General features: G+C 39.1%; 1 protein-coding gene across 3 annotated transcripts in view; it reads left to right on the top strand.

Annotated features, from left to right (window-relative positions):
• The window catches only part of CCDC91 (coiled-coil domain containing 91), a 335,613-nt gene that overhangs the window by 306,918 nt on the left and 7,338 nt on the right, over positions 1 to 21,357 (top strand). The window contains exon 13 of one of the 3 annotated variants that reach the window (XM_050966054.1): positions 108 to 193. The exons of the other annotated variants lie outside the window; for them this stretch is intronic. Coding sequence (XP_050822011.1) covers positions 108 to 128 — 21 coding nt within the window. The 3' untranslated portion in view covers positions 129 to 193. Of the gene's footprint in view, positions 1 to 107; positions 194 to 21,357 lie in introns of those variants that run through there. 3 annotated transcript variants of the gene reach the window in all.

The following is a 21,357-nucleotide window of genomic DNA, read 5'->3' on the forward strand; positions in this document are numbered from 1 at the left end:
TTGGCCTGTTTATACATCCAAGTATTGCATTGGCCCTTTTTGACACAGCATTGCACTGGGAACTCCTGTGCAGCTATTATCTACTATAACCCCCAAATCCTTTTCAGAGTCACTGCTTCCCAGGATAGAGCCCTGCATCTTGTGAGTATAGCACTGAGTATCACTGAGAGGAGAGAAGGAAAAAGGGGTGCAAGCACTCCAGTGGACCTTCCTAGGAAACATTCCACCAGCAGCTGCTCTATTTCTACATCCCATGAGGATGAATGCACAGGGTCCATCTCAAAGAACTACAGTTTCAGGTGAGTAACTTTCATTTATCGATCCACAGGTGGATCAATTAAGTTAACGATGTTTACCCCTCCCTGAAATCCATGGTGGATACTGATCCTGTCTTTGTACTGTGTACAAAATTAGTCTTGTAAATATAATCCTCATGAGTTACGCTATAATAGTGATTGTAAGATTTATATTCTTTAAGCAAAAAATCCATATATCAGAAACTATGTAAATTAAGTGATTTCAGTGTGCCTTAAGATATAATCCATACTGTTCAGTATCATTCATTAGTCATCAGTTTCACTTGATGCTAGAAACACTTTGTTGTTCATAAGTGTGTTTTTGATTTCAATAATTCAGTACTATTTTCTTTTGATAATTTATTGTTTAAAGGGAAGTGGGAGAGGTGTAGAAAATCAGATTATGTACAAAACCCTCAAAATCAGTGTTGTCTTGTATTTTGTTTTGCTTTATTTTACATGTTTTAATGTGATTTAGAACAAAATAGGGTGTCATTACCATTCTTGTTCCCAAATGTTTGGTTTGGCATTTGATCCAAGGCCTCAATTGCAGACTGAAGTGCCAGCAGCTGAAGCTGAAAACAAGACTGTGGTGGGCAAACTCAAGATTTAATTTCAGAAAGAGTGTTTATATTTTCCCAGGGGCCACATTAATGAGAGTCCAAGCCCTAAGTGTTACCACCAACACATTTTAAAGGAGCAGTTTCCCATTTTTTAAAGTGTGGTGTCACCTTGAGTATTTTTCTTATTTTTTTTTCTCTCTCCTGACTTTAAAAGAAAAGCAATAAAGCTGTATCATTTTTGGCTGAATAGACTGCCATATTTGGGGAAAACACTTTTCACAAAGATACGTGTAATCTGTCTGTGCCACAAAGATGCATTTTAGACTGCTCAATCACATCTATTATTTCCGTATCAGCAGTGTTTTGATCATTCAGCTTTGAGGTAACAATATGAAACATGATGCTATGCAAAAAATCGCTATTGGCCAATATGTACGCATGAGTGAAAAGGGCCTGAAGCCAAACTATACTACATCACCCATGCCATGGTCAGGGTGGACTTCTGACCAATAGGTTAGTGCCAAGAGCGACAGTGGTAACGGGGTCACTGAGAGTTCTTTAGCTCATTTTCCTGCTCATTCAGCTGGGCCTGTTTTGTGGCTTTAATAGGATTAAAGAAACATTTACATTGAGGCTTTAGGAGCATTTTCACACTGCTCCTTTACCCGGCTCAAAGAGCAATATAAACCCAAAGCATTAAGTAGGGGATTTATGTAACACTGTAGTGTAAAATGAGTTGGTGCACCTGGCTCTTCCTGTTTTCTCCCTATTGAACAAGGCATGCTGAAGCAGTGTGCTGTGTGTGAATGTATGATAGAGAAATTAGCTTAAGATTTTCCATGCTTAGGAAATGCCTTCTAGTCCATAAAACTTTTGGTATTATCATGATCATTTTTCAAATATTAAATTAAAATCGATGGCTTTCATAATGTTGGGAGAGTACAGTATTCCAGCTGCTAGGCCCTGCTAGGTGGAGACATATTTCAGCATATACAGCTGCTAACTTGAGCATTTGTTTGTGGGCTTCTCTTTCATTTCATTATCTGCCACAGTTTCATACCGCGTTATAAATCTCCAAGCTGTACTACTGGATCTTTATTTTTTTTTTTTAAATCAAAAAGCAGGAGTCAGGAACATGGCCAAACTGCAAGCCTCTGGCAGACACAGAATTTGCCCTCCCCCCCAACGTGTGGCCCCATTGGCCAGACTAGAGCTGCCCCCCTTGCTTCCCTCCCCAATATAGGAGTGAAACTATGCTAGTGGGCAGGAAAAATACATTAATTATGTACACTTTGTTTTTATTTATTATAAAACATGACAGGAATGACTAAATACTTATTTTAATTTTAATTTGATTTAATTTTAAATCATGCTGACTTGAGTTATTTAGTTGAAACTATATGAGAAAACTTAAGTGTGTGTGTGTGTATTACAACTGCCCTATAATAAAGTTACAAGAATATGAAATTCTGTCTTTAAAACAAGTAAAAGCTGTTCCATTTATTCTTTGTGTATCTCTGCTCTGTTTTAATCTACAAAGAATTAGACTGATTTTCTACTCATTATTCAGGCTAAACACTGATCAAAAGTGAGTTTTTGCTGAGAAAAAGACTGCAGAACCAATCAAAATGGGGTAGGGAATGGCAGACTAAATTGCAGCCTTCTATAGTAAGATGACTATTGAATATTATGGTGTGTCAAAGCTATGTTCATTGTCATGTAGCTATGTTGTATTTATAACCTTTCCATGCATCAAGAAAATTACTGTGAGATCCACAAGCTGTGGATTTCGGACTGCCAACCCGAAATCATATAACATGCACGGGTGTAAACTGTTCATATGAATAAGGGTTTTCAGGTTATGCTCCCTCAATGCCCCTCACCCATATTTCAGTGCGAGGGGGGGGTTGTTTATCAGACTAGCATAGGGTAGGCAGCCCCTTGCATCGGGGAAAGAAGAGGTAAGCTGAGCAGCTCTGGAACCTTGTTTTTTCTGGCTCCCTTCCTTCCCCTTCAACCAGAATGCGCATGGTGACTGTGCCTGGGTTGAAAGGGGAGAGGTAAGGGAATGCAAGAGGTTACCTCACCACCACCCTGTTGTCCATTTACCAGGCCATGTGGGGAGAAGAGACCTAATGGGCTCTTCTGCCCTTCTCCACTTCTTTATGTAAAGCCATTATGGGCAAATAGCAGCCATTTTCCTGCCATTGTTTCCCCACCCTGCCTATCCTTGACTGTGATTCTCATACGCTGTGGGTCTGACCAGTTTGGTTTTTTGGGAGATGAGGAAGGAATTTTTCCCTCAAGACAGGATTGACATGGTGTCTGGCAGTGGGGAGGTTCCCCCTCACATCATCCTGGGAGTCCATTTTTAGGTTAATAAAAGAGTAGGCAAACATTTAAAGTTGTACATTTAGTAAGAGGAATTAGTAATTTTCTCACAATTTGTGGCTGTTGTGCAATGCAGCTCTCAGAGGCATACATGAGTAAGCTATCAGGGTTGGAGGAGACGGTAAGTCTTTGCAAACGGAGGAACCCCTCATGAGTACCTTCATTCCCCCTTGCAGAATGAGGACAGGAGCATTGAGAAGCGGGCTGAATCCACCTATAACTATTGGTTATATAACATGAGGCCAGTTAGCACTTCAGTGGACTCAAGTTAAATGCCTGGTATTGGGGGGTACAGTGGTGAGAATTAGGTGCTCCCCTTTGTTATTAAAGTAAATATTAGTAAAGTTGAAGGTTTCCATTTTGAATCTATACATGTTTTTTGTTCTCTCGCATATCTTGATCAGCAATGTATTCCAGCAATTCATATAATTCAAAGTAAACTATTGACATTCCTTCACTCAGACTTTATTTTGAGTACATAAACTTAGATATATTGGCAAGTATGACAGTAATTGTAAAATGTTTTATTTAATGTGATGTAATCCACATTACTGCATAAATCATTTCAAAGTTTAATCAGTCCAGCATGATCAACTTGGATTAATTACTTTTGCATAAACCATCTATAGTTTTCTCTTTTCTCAGTCATAGGGCAGATCTTCTTTTTAAGTTCTGTTTGCACCTTCCAATGGCACAGAGGGGATTTAAAAGTTGATCTAAAGCTGCAACTGAGGATTCCCTTAGCAAATGGGGAATCCTCCATCTGATTTTACCCACTCCGTCCCACCCCTTGGACACAATGAGTGATTGGAGGCAGAGAGGGTATGTGTCAGGCATAACTGGAGACCAACGTAAAGCCACCTATGTATCCCCTCCACACACACATCAAGTACTACTCTGGCATATCTGGGGATCTGGTCCATTATGTGTAACTTTGTAACAGATGGTCTCTTTGTACTAACTTGTTTGCTGTATGACTCCAAAATTGTATGATTTTTTTCTACAGCAGAAAACATGAGCCTTACAAAGATATTATAAAAAGATATTTCACTGAAAGCTATGTGTGTTACTCTTTCAAGAGCCAATTTCATTTACATATTTTCAACCAAAAAAAAGGCTCTAGTTACCAAAATAGTTAAAATAAATACTTCCACAACATTTGTCTTATTTATGCAATAAAATAACTCTATCCTTTATTTGAAGAGGATGGGGTTGGATGACCTAGAGAAGGGATTATGAGAGGGTATTTAACTTTTTAAGGGATAGACTGTTGAGTCTATGAATAAAATCCTCTTTTTCCTTAAACATCATACAGGCACCCAAAAAGGTTGGAATTGGGTTCATTTTCATATATTTAAAAATAAAAAAAAAGTTTTACTGTGTGTGGTTTTTTCCTCTACTCACTAGTGGTCCCTTGTGATTTATGAATTATAAGGCTATTCCATTCCTATTAGAGTAGTCAGCTAATAAAGGGACTTCTGTACAGAACATAAATTATATGACACCTTTGCACCTTATACTAAAGATTACTTATTTATTGGTTATATTTGGTGTAAAGGTAAAGTGTAATCCTCTTTCTATCTTTTTGAGTTCCTTGATTTTATTTTATCATTGATATTTAGTTATAAGTTATCAGTTATAGGGGATGGATCACTCAGTAATTGCCCTGTTCTGTTCATTCCCTCTGGAGCATCTGGCATTTGGTCACTGTCGGAAGACAGGATACTGGGCTGGATGGACCACTGGTCTGACCCAGTATAACTGTTCTTGTGCTCTTAATTTATCACTCATGTCCAAAGTACAGTTATGTTCACTTGTATCTAAAGCTATACTCAACTTACCAACTGTAGATTTTTTTTCTGTTTTAAGTCATTGTTTGCTTGCTAGGTACACTATAAAAATTAGTTTTATAAATTGAATTGAGTCCAGAAGTAATCCATACTGCTGTATGTCATTCCATTGAAGTGAAATAGTCATTTTCTGTGATCAGATGTAGGACTTCAATGCGAGTACATCCAGTAGTAAGTGCTTGCAAGATTGGGCCCAAAGAGGCAAATCCAGTCCCTTCCTCTACAGGTTCAGAGGAGCCCCTTATAAGTGGAAATGCTGCATTTCCACCGCTTGGTGGGGGAGTCAAATGTACTGAGCCAGGCAGGGGTTCGCTCTGCTGCACAGCACAGAGCCCTGCTTTGTGGAGTTTCATATAAACCAGGGTATAGGACAGAGTATGGATGGGCTAAGAGTGGGATCAGAAGATCCACTACTATAGAGATCCTGCACCTGCAGAGAAGGAGGTGTAAAGGTCACTGTAGCTATGTAGAGTTGCCAACCCTCCAGGATTGCCCTGGAGTCTCCAGGAATCAAAGATTAATCTTTAATTAAGGATTATATCATGTGATGAAACCTCCAAGAATATGTCCAACCCAAATTGGCGGCCTAGGGGCTAAGGAAGGGGTTTTTTTTTCATCTTCTCTCATCTACTGCACAACTACCTAGCACATAGCCCTGTGCTCAGGCTTCACACTGGAGGAGAGAATTTAGGTCAAAATCTATTGTTACAGTATTCTTGTATATTCAGACTCATGAACCTTATTTTCACAACGCCCCTTTACAGGGCCACGTAACTTTCACCTCAGTATTGTCAACTATTTAAATTTCTTGTTATTTTGTCAACTTTGACAATTACAAAAATAGCTTACCTTTAACCTACTTTTCTGTGTTTGACAGAGATTTACTTGAGAGCTGTGTCCTAGCTGATCAGCTTTGAACAAGTGAAAACAAAGAAGCATTTTATAACTGTTTTTACTTGCAAATTTTGAAATAAATTTCCAGTCAAATCTTTTTAGTTCATGGATGATATCTTCCAATTATTTTTATTATTTTTACTCTTCTGTTGCCCTGTTGTTTAAAAATGGAAATGGAAAGCATGCCTCAGCCAGATATGTTCTAATTTATTTTCCCTCCTCCTATTTCCTGCAATAGGATGCTGCTCACGTGAAGTCCATGGAAGCAGGAACAGAGGCTTTATCAAGCTCACTTTAAAACTAGAGAGAGTTGTTGTATTTAAAAATGTATATACACCTTTTTAAGAAGCAAATGTCTTTACCTGTGTCAATAATAGTATTAAATAGATGATTAAACTGAGCATTTTTAAAAATCTTACATCCTTTTCACTATTAATGCTGCTTATTTACTTTTTGTACTCGACTCTTCATAAACTAGTTGGTTTCTTTCCAATTAAGCACTTAGCTTAATGCTTGAGTGTCTTGATATGATTCATTAAATCTTTTTTTTTACACCATTTAATTTCTGACTTAAAGTACCTGACAGAGCACTCTAAATTCCAGTGGTATTTTTTTCTTTAGCTGGATATTTTTTTCCAGTGAAAACTACTTCAAACATGCTACTTCATCCAGGTAAATAACTGCCTTCCATTTGAGGATGAATGTCACCTGGTGGTGTTGCTTTGAGTCCAAGCTGATTCTTGGAAAGGTACAGGTTTGATCAGCCTAGTAATACCAAGGGAAAACTTTCTCTGAGAATATGCTATAGTTCCGTAGTTCAGGAGTTTCTACTGGCTGGCATCCTCAGAAGCAATTTGGAGTTGATTTGAGTCCTTAGAGTCTAAAGCCTGTAGATTATTATTTTTTGCTTATGGATCTTTCCTCTTGCTCTAGAAACCTCTCCTGTGGTGTCATGAATGATGACCTGCTGAGAGCCACAGGCAGTCTATCTGTTTATGTTTTAAAACTAGGAGGTCTTTTCTTTGATGACATTGTTGCAGCTGCAGCTTTATAGAGTGCTTCCCCCACAGCTGCACTGAACTTTGTTTCACTTTGGCATGAAATACTCCCAATCTTGCTTTTTCAATAAAAAGTAAATATTACAATAAAAATGGTGCTGCTTTTGCTTGTGTCTACAGTCTCACCAGTGCTGAGAGAGGAATCCAAAGCTCAAAGTGATCTCAAAAATACAAATGTCTCATAGATGAATAATAGAATGTATTTTGCAGTTATCCAAATTTTAGGGCTCAGACATCTTGTTTTAATACACGTGCAATTCCCCCTTTGCAAAGGCTGGCTGACCGTAGGTTCACTGCAGCAATGAGATTTTGTTTTCTTGGCCAAGCCTGGAACCCAATGTAAACCCAACCCACTCTTACTCTTTGAAAGGATCTAATATGTGAAGAGATGGTTTAGGCATTTTCTGTGGTCTCATGCAATCCTGTGCCTGCAAGTATACTATCTTGTGCTACGATCCTTTCAGATTTTACAAGATAAGCATGGTCATTCCAAAGTCCATAGGAAACACGTAACTGTCAAAGTGATGCTGTTGATTTAGGAATTCTTCCCTCTAAATTAGATCAGTACTGAAACAATGCCCCAATATGGTGTTAGGGGTTACTTTGCTGTTTGTTTTTTGGTATGACATAACATCTACTTGGCACTGGTGAGGCCTCAACTGGAATACTGTGTCCAGTTCTCTACTTTTAGAAAGATGTGGACAAATTGGTGAGAGTCCAGAGGAGAGCCATACATATGATAAAAGCTTTAGGAAAACTGGCCCTGTGAGGAATGTTTGAAAAAATGGCATATTTAGTATTGAGAAAACTGAAGGGGCACCCGATAAGTTTAAAAATATGTGTGCTTATAAAGAGGACAGCTATCAGTTGTTCTCCATGTCCATTGAAGGTAAGACAAGAAGTAACAGGGTTAACCTGCAACAAGGGAGATTTGGGTTAGATAATAGGAAAAACTTTGAGTATAAGGGCACTGGACTAGGCTTCCAAAGGAGGTCATGGAATGGCCATCGTGAGAGGGTTTTAAGTACAGATTAGACAGTCACTGTCAGGGACGCTCTAGATATACCTCAGCCCAGAGGTCTGGCCTAGATGACCTCTCAAAGGGCCTTCCACCCCTGTATTTCTATGATAATGTGATCAAGTGAAGATGCCATGGCACTTTTTGTGAAAGCATGGTGTTAACATCAATGTTATGGCTATATGCTGACTTAGGTAACTAAATTCATAGAAGCATAGAAATGTAGAACTGGAAGGGACCTTGAAAGGTCATTTAGTCCCCTGCCTTCACAGCAGGACCAAGTACCGTCCCTGACAGATGATTTTGCCCCAGATCCCTAAATTGCCCCCTCAAGGATGGGTTTAGCAGGCCAATCCTCAAACCACTGAGCTATCCCTCCCCCCAAAATTAAATTAAGCAACTAGAAATATGGAAGAGAGCTAGTGCCGTTTCATTTACATGGAGCACAGTTTGAGAACCGCTGATCTACTTGTATCATGTTTCATATAAGCTTCATAGAATCATAGAATACCAGGATTGGAAGGGACCTCAGGAGGTCATCTAATCCAACCCCCTGCTCAGAGTAGGACCAATCCCCAAATTATGCCACCTAAAATCATCCTTACAGTTTCAGATGAATATAACATTTTTCCTCACTTCACTTCCTAACCTAAACTACTGATGCTGTTTTGCTGTGAAACGGTTAACACCTGCCACATTTTATCTCTGAGACAGGTGAACTGTGAGCACAATAAATACCTTACGTACATTGGAGGGTTAGTGTAATTTTTAGGTAATACCTGTAAACCAGTTTAAGATCAGGTGATTAATGCAAAGGAGTAGTAGCATTGTACAATGGTGATAGGATTTATGTTGTGATTGCCAAATCCTAGATGATATTTCATGGTTCCTTTACTTAGTATATAGCTCCATTGGAAACAAATAATATAACTATAAAGTAATTTGTACCTTTTAGCTTAGTGTATTTCCTGACAACTCTCATTTACACAATAATAAAATAAATCATTATCAATCTTTCTTTGCTGTTTGCTTTTCAGTCAGGAATAGTGATTCCTATTATTTAAATAAGATGCTGTCATTATGCAAGTAGAATTACTGTAACACATCTGTGTGAGCGTGACTCACTGTCAGCCAGTCAGATTACTCGATTTCTCTATTTCATTTGCTAATGTAATTGATTTGTTTAAATATACTAAAGGAACATTCAGATGCAGTACCCTGAATGCATTATCCTGGCCTGACTGTATTTGGATTGTAAATTGACACTAATCAACGGAGCAATAAAAGCCTTCAGGAGGTTTTGCAGCTGATTTAGCACCCAGTCCTGCAGGGTGCTTAGAACACTCAAGCCCCATTAAATGCCTCAATAGTTCAGGGCCCTCAGTGTTTTGTAGGAAGGATGCTCCTGAGATGTCCTCTGTGACCTTGGGTAAGTCACTTATCCTTCTTAAGCCTCAGTTCCTTATCTGTACAATGGAGCTAATATCACTGTCCTATCTCACAGGGGTGCTCTGAAGATAAATACATTAGACAGTGTGAGGAACTCAGATACTATAGTGATTGGGGCTATATAAGTGCCTAAGATAGATAGATAGACAGGAGATGCTCATCCCCTTAATTAGTGCTTGTTGCAATATATATATACATGACCATCCCTGACAGCTGTTTATCTAACCTGTTCTTTAAAACCTCCAATGATAGAGATTCCACAACCTCCCTAGGAAATTTATTCCATTTTTTAAGCACTGTGAGTTAGAACGTTTTTTCTAATGGCCAACCTAAATCTCCTTTGCTGCAATTTAAGCCTCTTTGCTTCTTGCCCTATGCTTGGGGTTTGAGAACAATTTTTCTCCTTCCTCCTTTTAGCAATGTACTTGAAAACTGTTAAAATGTCACCCCTCAGCCTTCTCTTCTCCAGACTAAACAAACCGACTTCTTCAATTCTTCTCTCATAGGTCATGTTTTCTAGACCTTTAATAATTTTTGTTACTCTTCTCTGGACTTTCTCCAGTTTGTCCACATCTTTCCTGAAATGTGGCACCCAGAACTGGACACAATACTCCAGTTGACGCCTAATCAGCACAGAGTAGAGCAGGAAAATTACTTCTCGTGTCTTGCTTACAATATTCCTGTTAACACATTCCAGAACAATATTTGCTTTTTTTGCGACAGTGTTACACTGTTAACATATATTTAGCTTGTGATCCACTTTGACCCCCAGATCCCTTTCCACAGTACTCCTTCCGGTTCCAGTCCGGTTCTGTTCAATATTTTCATCAGTGATTTAGATAATGGCATAGAGAATACACTTATCAAGTTTGCGGATGATACCAAGCTGGGAGGGGTTGCAGGTGCTTTGGAGAATAGGATTAAAATTCAAAATGATCTGGACAAACTGGAGAAATGGTCTGAAGTAAATAGGATAAATTCAATAAAGACAAATGCGAAGAACTCCACTTAGGAAGGAACAGTCAGCTGCACACATACAAAATGGGAAATGACTGCCTAGGAAGGAGTACTATGGAAAGGGATCTGGGGGTCATAGTGGCCTGGCCTGTAATTCCTTGGGTTGTTCTCATTTCCCTTTTTATAGATGGGCACTATATTTACCCTTTTTCAGTCCTCTAGAATCTCTCCCATCTCCTGTGACTTTTTGAAGGTAATCGTTAATGGATCAGATATCGCCTCAGTCAGCTCCTTGAGTATTCTAGGATGTGTGTCATCAGGCCTTCATATTGTTCATGTGTTTCCTTTTTGCTCCATTTACCTTACAGAAAATTTGTATTCCACTGCAGCAATATCTAAAGATAATATTATAGAGTGAGTGTTCTCTATTTGTTGCTTTCCGTCTTTACCATATGTTTTATGATTCAAATAATTGAGGAGGCAGGGCTAGTGGTATGTTTCTACTACTTAGTTTTGCTATTTTAAGTATAAATTACAATAATGTCGTCCCTGTCTTTCCTGTGCCATCCCCCAAAACACCTGAATATCCGAGGATGGTCTATCTCTCTGAAAGCTGGAGAATGCTGTAGACTGTTGTATGAGCCCTGCTTTTTAGAAGTTACACAAATGTCTTGTATAGACATAAAATAGAATTTCTCTATGTATATGTAAAAGTTACAGTATGTATAACTTTCTGTGCACAGGAACTCTATCTTTGCCAATGCTTGCTGGATCACATTTTCAAGGATCCTGTCCCCTTGAAGTCAATGTCAAAGCTTCCATTGACTTCAGTGGTGTAGGATCAGGACCCTAGAGAATAATAATTTCTCAAAACAGTCACAGTCAAGCTAATTAATTTTGTTTATATATCGTAGGAGGCTGAAAAAAACACTTCAGTACAGTCATATATTGTAGAGAAAATTGGCTGGATTTGCAGCATTGATAAAAGAAAGGATAGATAAGAATTTGAACAACAACTGGAAAGGAAATTACATTGACCTATTAGAAAACCAATGTGTTGCTTCTGATTTGTAGCGACAAAAACTCTTAAAATGCATGATCGTTTCTTTTTTCTGTGTTAATTTATCTCATGCAATCAGAGCTTTAATGTCTGATTTAAAATTAAAGAAAATTGATATAAGATCATGCTACTTTTGGTCAACATTTTCATATGTGGTAAGATTGCCAACTTTCTAATTACAAAAAACGGAACACCTTTGCCCCATCCCCTTCTCAGGCTCTGCCCGTCCCCCGCCCTTCTCCAAGGCCCTGCTCGTGCCATCGCCTCTCCCTCCATCGCTTGCTCTCCCCCACCTGCACTCACTTTCACCAGGCTGGGGCAAGGGGCTGGGGTGTAGGAGGGGGGTGAGGGCTCCAGCTGGGGGTGCGTCTCCGTGCTATGGCCAGGGATGAGGGGTTTGGGGTGCAGGAGGGGGCTGTGCGGTGGGGGAGGTTGGCATTCAGGAGGGGCTGTGGGATGCAGGCTCCTGGAGGGAGTTTTGGTGCAAGTGAGGGCTCAGATGGGGCAGGAGGGTGCGGGGTCTGAGAGGGAGTTAAGGTGCAGGATGGCTGGGGCAGCAGGTTGGGATGCAGGCTCCGTCTGGGTGGTGCTTACCACAGGCAGCTCCCAGTCAGCAGCACAGTGGGGCTAAGGCAGGCTCCCTGCCCACCCTCTGTCCACGCGGCTCCTGGAAGCGGCTGGCATGTCCCTACACTCACTAGGCAGGGGGTCAGAGGGCTATGTGTACTGCTCACACCTCCAGGCACTGTCCCAGCAGCTCCCATTGGCTGTGGTTCCTGGCCAATAGGAGCTGTGGAACTGGCATTCAGGGCAGAGGCTGCACACAGAGTCCCCATGGCTGTCCCTGCATCTAGGATCCGGACATGCCGGCCACTGCCAGGAGCCATGCAGAACCAGGGCAGGCAGGGAGTCTGCCTTAACTCTGCTTCACCGCCAGCCGGACTTTTAACAGAACCACCAGGGTCTCTTTTCGACTGGGCTTTCCGATCAAAAATCGGATGCCTAGTAACTCTATGTGTTGGACATTAGACTATGATCCTGTAAAAACCAAGAGTGGGGCTCGCACTGCAGTTCTATAGTATAGGTATTACTGCTTCTAGTGGTATTTCCGGTTTTAAGGTATAGGGCAGGGGTCGGCAGCCTTTCAGAAGTGGTGTGCCGAGACTTCATTTATTCACTCTAATTTAAGGTTTCACGTGCCAGTAATACATTTTAACGTTTTTAGAAGATCTCTTTCTATAAGTCTATAATATATAACTAAACTATTGTTGTATGTAAGTAAATAAGGTTTTAAAAATGTTTAAGAAGCTTAATTTAAAATTAAATTAAGATGCAGAGCCCCCCAGACTAGTGGCCAGGACCCAGGCAGTGTGAGTGCCCCTGAAAATAAGCTTGTGTGCCGCCTTCGGCACGCGTGCCATAAGTTGCCTACCCCTGGTATAGGGACTGTCTCAAAAATCTGTGAACTTTTTGAGTGTTCACTGTTCACATGTTAGTAACTTTTTAATCAGGTGAATAGTCCCTTTTGATTATGAGTGAATTTGCATACATGTGTAAATGTTTGCAGGATCAAGGCCTTAATTTGTAAGGAAATGCTTTTCACACATGGGCTAACATTTTTTCACAAAGCGAGCATTTCATATCTGATCTTTCAGTATTAGTCCTCAAAGGAAACCTGCACAGCTCCTTCAAAAGGCAAGCTTAGCAGTGTAAATTCATAATGCTGATAAACGCTAAAAGTCATTGATTCATCAGGAACACTGGTTTCTTGGCTCATTACAACATTTTGTAACACACACCTGCCTGCTAACCCTCAATGGCCCACTTTAAACCCCTTTTGCATAACAAACTAATTCTTATAGTCCATTTCATTTCAAGTGAACTCCTTCAACATGTCTTAGCTCTTATGCTTCACAGTCCATCCCAACTCATTTAGCTCAGGCACTGCTTCCGTCCCCACACCTGAAGAAGAGCTCTCTGTAGTTCAAAAGCTTGTAACTTCCAAGTTGGTTCATTAAAAGATATTACTTCACCTGCCTTCTCACTCTTATAAATAGAGATGCCTAAAATATTTATATTTTGTTTATTATTTTTATGTTTCTCTTTATAACCAGATCAGTTCACTAAAATAAACTATGGTAATTCTTCTGAATTGCACCCTCAAAAACTAAGCTAAGTCAGAAATCCTGCCTCATCTGTAGAATGCCCATGTTCCTGAACTAGTGTCTAGAAAATAAAAGATAGTTGTGTCAGTTGAAGTATTATGCATGGAAAATAAAAGGGTTGCCTCACAGCTAGCTAATATGTTTCCCCGACTCGATTGCTTGGATATTTTTGTTTATTTTTGTAAATCCCATTCTTCCCTTTTTGCAATCTTCTGGGCAGGGTTGTTACCAATTTTAGTTCCTTTGTGCACCCAATATAGCTTCCTTAATTGAAAGCAAATTTTCTTCTTTATATGAAGAAGGAAAATTAGTGTTTTCTTACATTCCTGTGTTCAACTGGGAGACAGAAAAGTTTCTGAGAGGGTTGACACAGGGTGTTTTCCCACCACCTTCACAGTCTAGGCAAATCTGTTTTAAAGGTGTCTCCAACATATGGTATTATTTTTAATGGCCTCCCTGATCAAGTGCAGAGCATAAAATCCTTAAGGTTTAGAAGTTGCAGCATTATTTATTTAAGGAGAAAGAAACATTTTCATATGGCAATATAATTTGTTAAACATAATTTTTTTCCAAGCAGTTCAGTCCTGAACACTGATGGTTTTCTAATGTGTAGCAGATACAGTATGAATTACAGCCATGAAGAACCTTATTTTTATATACTTAGAAAGTGTTATCAATAGTGGAAATTCACAGGTGGACAGACAAAAATGTCCTGTTCTGGGATTAACTGCAAAGTAAACTCTGCTACACACATGTGCCATCTGGATCTATTTTCGTTTTTGCACATTATAGAAAAGGGAGGAAGTAGTCCATTGTTTTCTCATCCAACTCATAGATTTGCAGGTTCCTCAAGGTAGTAATTTTTCATATGCTCTATTTAATGTGCTAGGTTGTTGGGTTTTATTTAAAAGCCCTTCTGTTGAATCAGTGGGAAGCAGTTCATATGTTAATGCAGTGGGAAAGCTTTCTGAGCCCACAATTTTAGTAGAGAATATAATTATATGGTTGAACTTTTCCAACTACAGGGCTTTTCAGCACCATGACAGACTCATTCACTAGTGTGGGATAATGATGAAAACCTGTACAATTATAAAAATTGTACCAAGCTCCTCAACTATAATTGATTTTGTAGTTAAGGAATGATACCTCCAACTCAAAATATGAAAAGGTGCTTATAGATCCACAATTTCAGTATAGTGTTCTGCTGAACAGTTTGGCATCTATAGCCAATTCACAGTACAGTACATGCAAAGTCTCTTAAGCAAAAAGATGCAGCAGACAGTGCATTTCCAAGGGATTACTGCACACTTTGTGAATTGTGAGGCTCAAGGCTGAAGGGCAAAGACTTCAACCACCCAAGGAGAATCAGAATGTCTCAAAAATGCACTGCCTGGATTTATTGCTATTCAAATAATGGAAACTACAAAGCAAATAAGGAAAATTAATTTTAAAATGGCAACTTTTAAAAAATTAACAGCAATGTGTAGATAGCAGAGAGGTTGAAAAATATATTTTAAATAAAAGCTAAATATTACTGCTATGATGAATGAATTCATACAAAACTGTAAAATCAAAATATGGCATTACTTACAATAAAGAATGTTTGTCCGTATTACAATAAAATAGATAAAATTCAATAAACAAAGATTATAACAGTTTAATAACACCATCCTGTGTGCAATCCAAAACCCACTGAAGTCATAGATTTCAGTGCCTGTGTTTGTCCTCACCCACAACTATTTCAGATGTGGGGACAATTGTATACCTTCAAGTCAGCGGGATTGCTATGGGTACCCTCATGGCCCCTCATTATGTCAACTTTTTTATGGCCGACTTAGAACAACGCTTCCTCAGCTCTCATCCCCTTATGCCCCAACTCTGCTTGTGCTACATTGATGACATCATCATCATCTGGACCCATGGGAAGAAGGCCTTTGAGGAATTCTACCAAGATTTCAACGATTCATTGTCTACAGCCAAACTCTAAGATTCAACCACATTTGGTCTGATCCCTCAGACAAAGATAAACACCTACAGGATCTCTGTCAAGCGTTCTTACAACTACAGTACCCACCTGCTGAAGTGAAGAAACAGATTGACAGAGCCAGAAGGGTACCGAGAAGTTACCTACTACAAGACAGGCCCAACAAAGTAAGTAACCTACAGCCCCCAACTAAAACCTCTCCAGCACAACATCAAGGATATACAACCTATCCTGAAGGATGATCCCTCACTCTCACAAACCTTGGCAGACAGGCCAGTCCTCACTTACAGACAGCCCCCCAACCTGAAGCAAATACTCACCAGCAACCACACCACACAACAAAAACACTAACCCGGGAACCTAACCTTGCAACAAGCCCAGTTGCCAACTCTCTGTCCACATATCTATTCAAGGGACACCGTCATAGGACCTAATCAACATCAGCCACACTATCAGGGGCTCATTCACCTGCACATCTACCAATGTGATATATGCCATCATGTGCCAGCAGTGCCTCTCTGCCATGTACATTGGCCAAACCGGACTGTCTCTATGCAAAAGAATAAATGGACACAAATCAGACATCAAGAATTATAACATTCAAAAACCAGTCGGAGAACACTTCAGCCTCCCTGGATGCTCAATTACAGACCTAAAATTGGCAATTCTTCAACAAAAAACTTCAAAAATAGACTCCAATGAGAAACTGCAGAACTGGAATTAATTTGCAAACTGGATACCATCAAATTAGGCCTGAATAAAGACTGGGAATGGATGGATCATTACACAAATTAAAACTATTTCCCCATACTAATTTTCCCCTACCTGTTACTCACATCTTCTTGTGAACTGTTTGAAATGGGCCATTGTGAATACCACTTCAAAAGTTTTTTTCCTCCTGCCGATAATAGCCCACCTTAACTGATTTGTCTCTTTAGAGTTGGTATGACAACCCCCATCTTTTCATGTTCTCTCTCTCTCTCTCTCTCTCTCTTTATATATATATATATCTTTCTACTGTATTTTCCACTCCATGAAAGCTTATTTCCAAATACATTTATTAGATCTCTTAGGTTATGTTTGAAGACTATCACAATGATTGTATGCAAAAGATAGAGTTAAGGATACACATGCTACCTTAACTATGCATTTATTGACCATTGAGGGTAAAATCCTGTCCCCATTAAAGTCTATGGCAAAATTGGCCCCATTGACTTCAATGGGACCAGAATTTCACCTGTAATCTTTGGTTCAGGCTTAAAATTTTATTTTGCATTTGATATATATAACTTACTACAAACACACAACATGTATGTGCTATAATAGTTGGTTATTCCTGTTCTTTAGTAATCTGAAATTCTTAATCAGGTAGGGAGGCCTTCAATAGAGAAAGCAATGGAGAATATTTCCTGTCAGGAACTGTATTAAAGGGCAAGGAGGATCATAGCATTAAAAGTATGCATGTTCTGTGATTTTTATGTAAAGCAGTAGAAAGTAATTTCATCCTGGGACATCAGCCATATGGATTTTCACACAGTTTTATGGTAAATTTGAAGTGAATGACAAGCAGATACACTAAGAAGAATTTTGTGCTAAGAATAATTATAGTTTGGTTTAAGCTATGTATTTTAAGTGATGCAAAATAGTAAGATGGATCAATACCAAATAAAATAGAGCAGCTGGAGCCAGAACAATCACTTAGTGGCAGCATTATATGCTGCCATCTGTGGGCCCCAGGTTTGATTTCCCAACTCAATTGCTTGGTTCCAAGGCCAGGATTTCTGCCGAGGCATCGTGCTCATCCTCTGGGCAAGCCTCGCATTGCTCAAAAGCAAACCCGTATGTGTGGTCGAAGAGTGATGTAGATGTCTCCACAGGGAGTTCCATCCAGTCATCTTTGGCCAGCAGGCTGTGGAATCATATTGGGGCCTCAAAGTTGGGGTGAAGGTTAAAACAGAAGGAAAAAACAGCAGCTGAATGTTTTTGGAATGTGCTATTAGTCAGCTAATTTTTGGAAACTGAAGGGCTGTGGTTTGTTGTGGAAACTCCAATGGCAAATGACACCTGATGAGTCAGGAAACAATGTTGCTATGGCTATTAACAATTACAGCCAAATTCTCAGAGTGCCACGTTTGCACATCAGAGAGAAGAATTTAGCTCTTAAGTGATTGTCATGTGGTCACAGAAGTTCAAGAAAAAAGAACTTTATACAATTAAAATGGTGCTGGTGAGTGTCAAAAAAAAAAAAGTGCTCAGACAAAACAATAATGCAAGGAATGTGAGAGATTTTGAGAAAACAGTACCTAATAGCTCTATGTTAAAAGAAGGCAGCACTGTACAGAACCAGGAGACTTTGTGCCTGATAGTTTTCAGTTGTAAGCAGAAGATGAAATGTTCCTCAGTATTAACCATGGTGGCAATGGGTGGAAAAATTGCTCCATACTGTTGTAGTTCCAGATCATCAAACTCATGTGTTTTTCAGTGTCTGCAGAATTAGAACTCTGGGGCTTTCTTGGGTGGGTGAACGCTCAAGCCCAAATAGGTGTTATTCATACTGATCATATTTGCATGAGTCACATTCAGTCTGTGAATTTGCCAGATGTCCATTTATTTTTATTTAAATAATGAGATCATTCCATGAAGTGAACATAATCTAAAAATATAGAGGAAGGACTATTTGGAAAAACAACATTTAAAATGATCTACTTACATATTTTCACATTTCGTATATATTTCGCTAGCTGAGGCACAGTGATATTGAAAGCACTATTTATTAAAATTTGTTTGACTGTGGATAACATTTCATTAAGCAATATATTGCATAACAATGCTGCTTGTTGTTTTTTTCTTCCTGGCCTATTTCTACATTAAAGGAAATATTCTCCTCTTGAATGGACTTGAAATATATACCATTTTCAAAGCCAGCGTCATTTCATTATGCGTCTCATGTTATAAGAGGAAGCTAAGTGTTTATACACAGTGCTTTGTCATTTACTGTAGCATGAAAGAGTTTAAAAATGTGATGTTTAATGGGAAGGCAAAACTAACACATAAAATGAGCAGACAGGAGACAACTGAGTTTCTGATCTCTTATTTTACTCAGTTTACATAAACTTTTAACAAGCAATAAAGTTTCCTTATGAAAAATGGTGAATAACTAACCAATTGAACCCAACAAAAAAAATCTCCAAATAGATGGCTAATTCACCTGAGACTCTTAAAATCAAAGCTTCTATCTCAAAAGCCAAAGAATTCTGAGTTTGCTCAGATACACCCAAACCACTCAATGCAGGAAGTATTTACATTAATACTTTGTGAAATAAATATATTTTCAAGTACACAATTTGAGATTGCTTCCTTGGATAAGAAAGGTAACACCATTGTGTCACAGATCACACATCTGGAGGGCTGCTTTGGTTTACATGAAACAATCTGCACAGTCGGGCTGAAAGAAAAGATGGGGGGGGGAGTTTAGCTGAAATACCTTATTAAAGTATAGGCCTTAGATGGAGTAAAGGAAAAACTGTTAAAAATGAGTTTCAAACTAAGCTTATCCAACTATGTCTTACCAGAGGGAGCAGAGTATGAGGACCTAGTGATATTTCTAGAGAAATGTGTCCCAAATGTTCTTTGCTAGCTATATCAGATGATCCTGTGTAAGTTGAGCTATATCTCTCCTTCCTATGGAGAAACCAAGGGAGAAGATAAGAGGCACAGAAAACTACTGCAAGTTTCCCCATGAAGAGAGCTCTACAAATCTTCTTGAAGGCTTGGAGGAGACTTCAGAAGGGCTAAGGGGGACAAGATGTTCCAACTATAGAGACTACCAAAAGGACACCTCCAGATCCACAGAGGAATGAGCTGTGAGAGCTCTTGCCTTCATATTGCTCCCTGGGGATTATGTTGCTCTGGGCTAGGCCCAGCCACATGCACACCTCTGATGGCTTGTTTGTAATGGGTGTTATCAAACTATATCAGCAGATCTTTGAAATGAATTTGAACCTGATCTGTTTTGAAAACCCCTTATAAAATATGAGCTAAATTCAGATCTGGCAGTGTGTGGCGCAGTGGCATCTGCACTACTAGTGAGAATGGCAAAACATTCCTTAGTAGCTAGAGATGTGCATGATGCAGCAGAATGAGAGGAATTACGTAGAAGCTGTTGTACGATACTGGTGGAGAGATTGAGGCGGGTGTAGCTTATAGGAAAAAGGGATGTAGTTTGGGTGGGTTATGAGAGACATTGAGAGCTGCTGAAAAACAACACTGTATGAAACAGTATTTCAGCAAGAGTCTCGTTTGCATTGCAAGAGAGTAGAAGGAATATCAGTGAACAGATTCATGACAACCTGTACATTTATCATAGTTCATTCAGTCAAAATTGTAACTAAATCATAAAGATATTTTTCAAAGACAAGTTAGGCGGTACCATTGAGCTGGCATAGCACTGTGTATTAAAATAGAAAAGCTGTTATCTATTAGAATATAACACTCTTGCAGACATTTGTGATAGCATTATGGCAACTGATGGGTAGCTAACTGTCTAGATACATACTCTGAAACATACCACAGGATCTGAGGTTTTTGTTGAAAGCTATAATTAAATCCACGAGTGCTAGATGTGTGGTGCATATAATATATTTTCATAAACCATGGCCATTTGCAGATGCTAACCACTTAAGGCCTGCCAGGGCCACATGGCCTCATTGGTATTTTGCTAGTATTACAGCTGTATGAGAAATCTGCATGACTGTTAGAAAGCTGATTATAGTTCAAAACCTTGCTTACTCACTGGCGCACCACAGTTTGCCAGATGTGGTACAAAATTAGATTTCTTCTGAATTTCATTACCTACTTCTCTTGAGTGGCATAACTTGCATGTCTCATTAGACTTATACTACTACTTCTCACTCTAGCCCCAGGAGTTTATTATAGATAAATTCAATTGAAATATGGCTGCCCAAAAGAAGATTGTGTTGAAAGCATTGCTCTGCTATTATGTTAGTTGCTTCATAGTAAAAAAAAATTAAGATATAAATGATAGGGCTTCTGCTATTCATTTTGTTCGCTAATAATATAACATTCAGAAGTTCCAAAAATATGTTTGTAAACCATGTTACTGTGTCATTAATTTATGTCCTGGCAAATGCAACACTGTGGGGCAAATCGTGTCACTTTGCCCCACCTTCTTTATCTTAGCGGGCCCTGCCCTCAGTGCCATGAATTATTGAGTTCCCCACAGCCTGGATGGAGGGGAATCCAGCAACATGCAGAATAGAGACAGTGAGTGAATAAAAAAATTTTTGTACTGCTTTTGCTGTGTTAACCAACAAAAATACATCATCAAGCAAATTCAAAGTGAAGTGTTCACAGGTGGTTTCAGTTGCATTTAGATGTAGTGTTCAATTTGTTGTAGAAGTGGTGTCTTTTATATCAAAACCAGTGGGAATTTTCAAAGACTCTGGGATCATTAGAACAAGCCTTTCATCTTTAAGAAACTGTGTAGTTGTTGCTGGGTCAAGTAGTTTTAACCATCAAACCCAGATCAGCACTTTGGATATTGTCTGGAACGTCCTTCACTATAAAGAAGTTATTTTACACAAACAACCCAAATAATAATTTTAGTGGATTCGGTAAATAGAATGGCTAAAACTGTATATTAAGGAGGAGAT

This window comes from Gopherus flavomarginatus, chromosome 1, assembly GCF_025201925.1.
Source record: "Gopherus flavomarginatus isolate rGopFla2 chromosome 1, rGopFla2.mat.asm, whole genome shotgun sequence".
In the NCBI taxonomy this organism is placed as follows: Eukaryota; Metazoa; Chordata; order Testudines; family Testudinidae; genus Gopherus; species Gopherus flavomarginatus.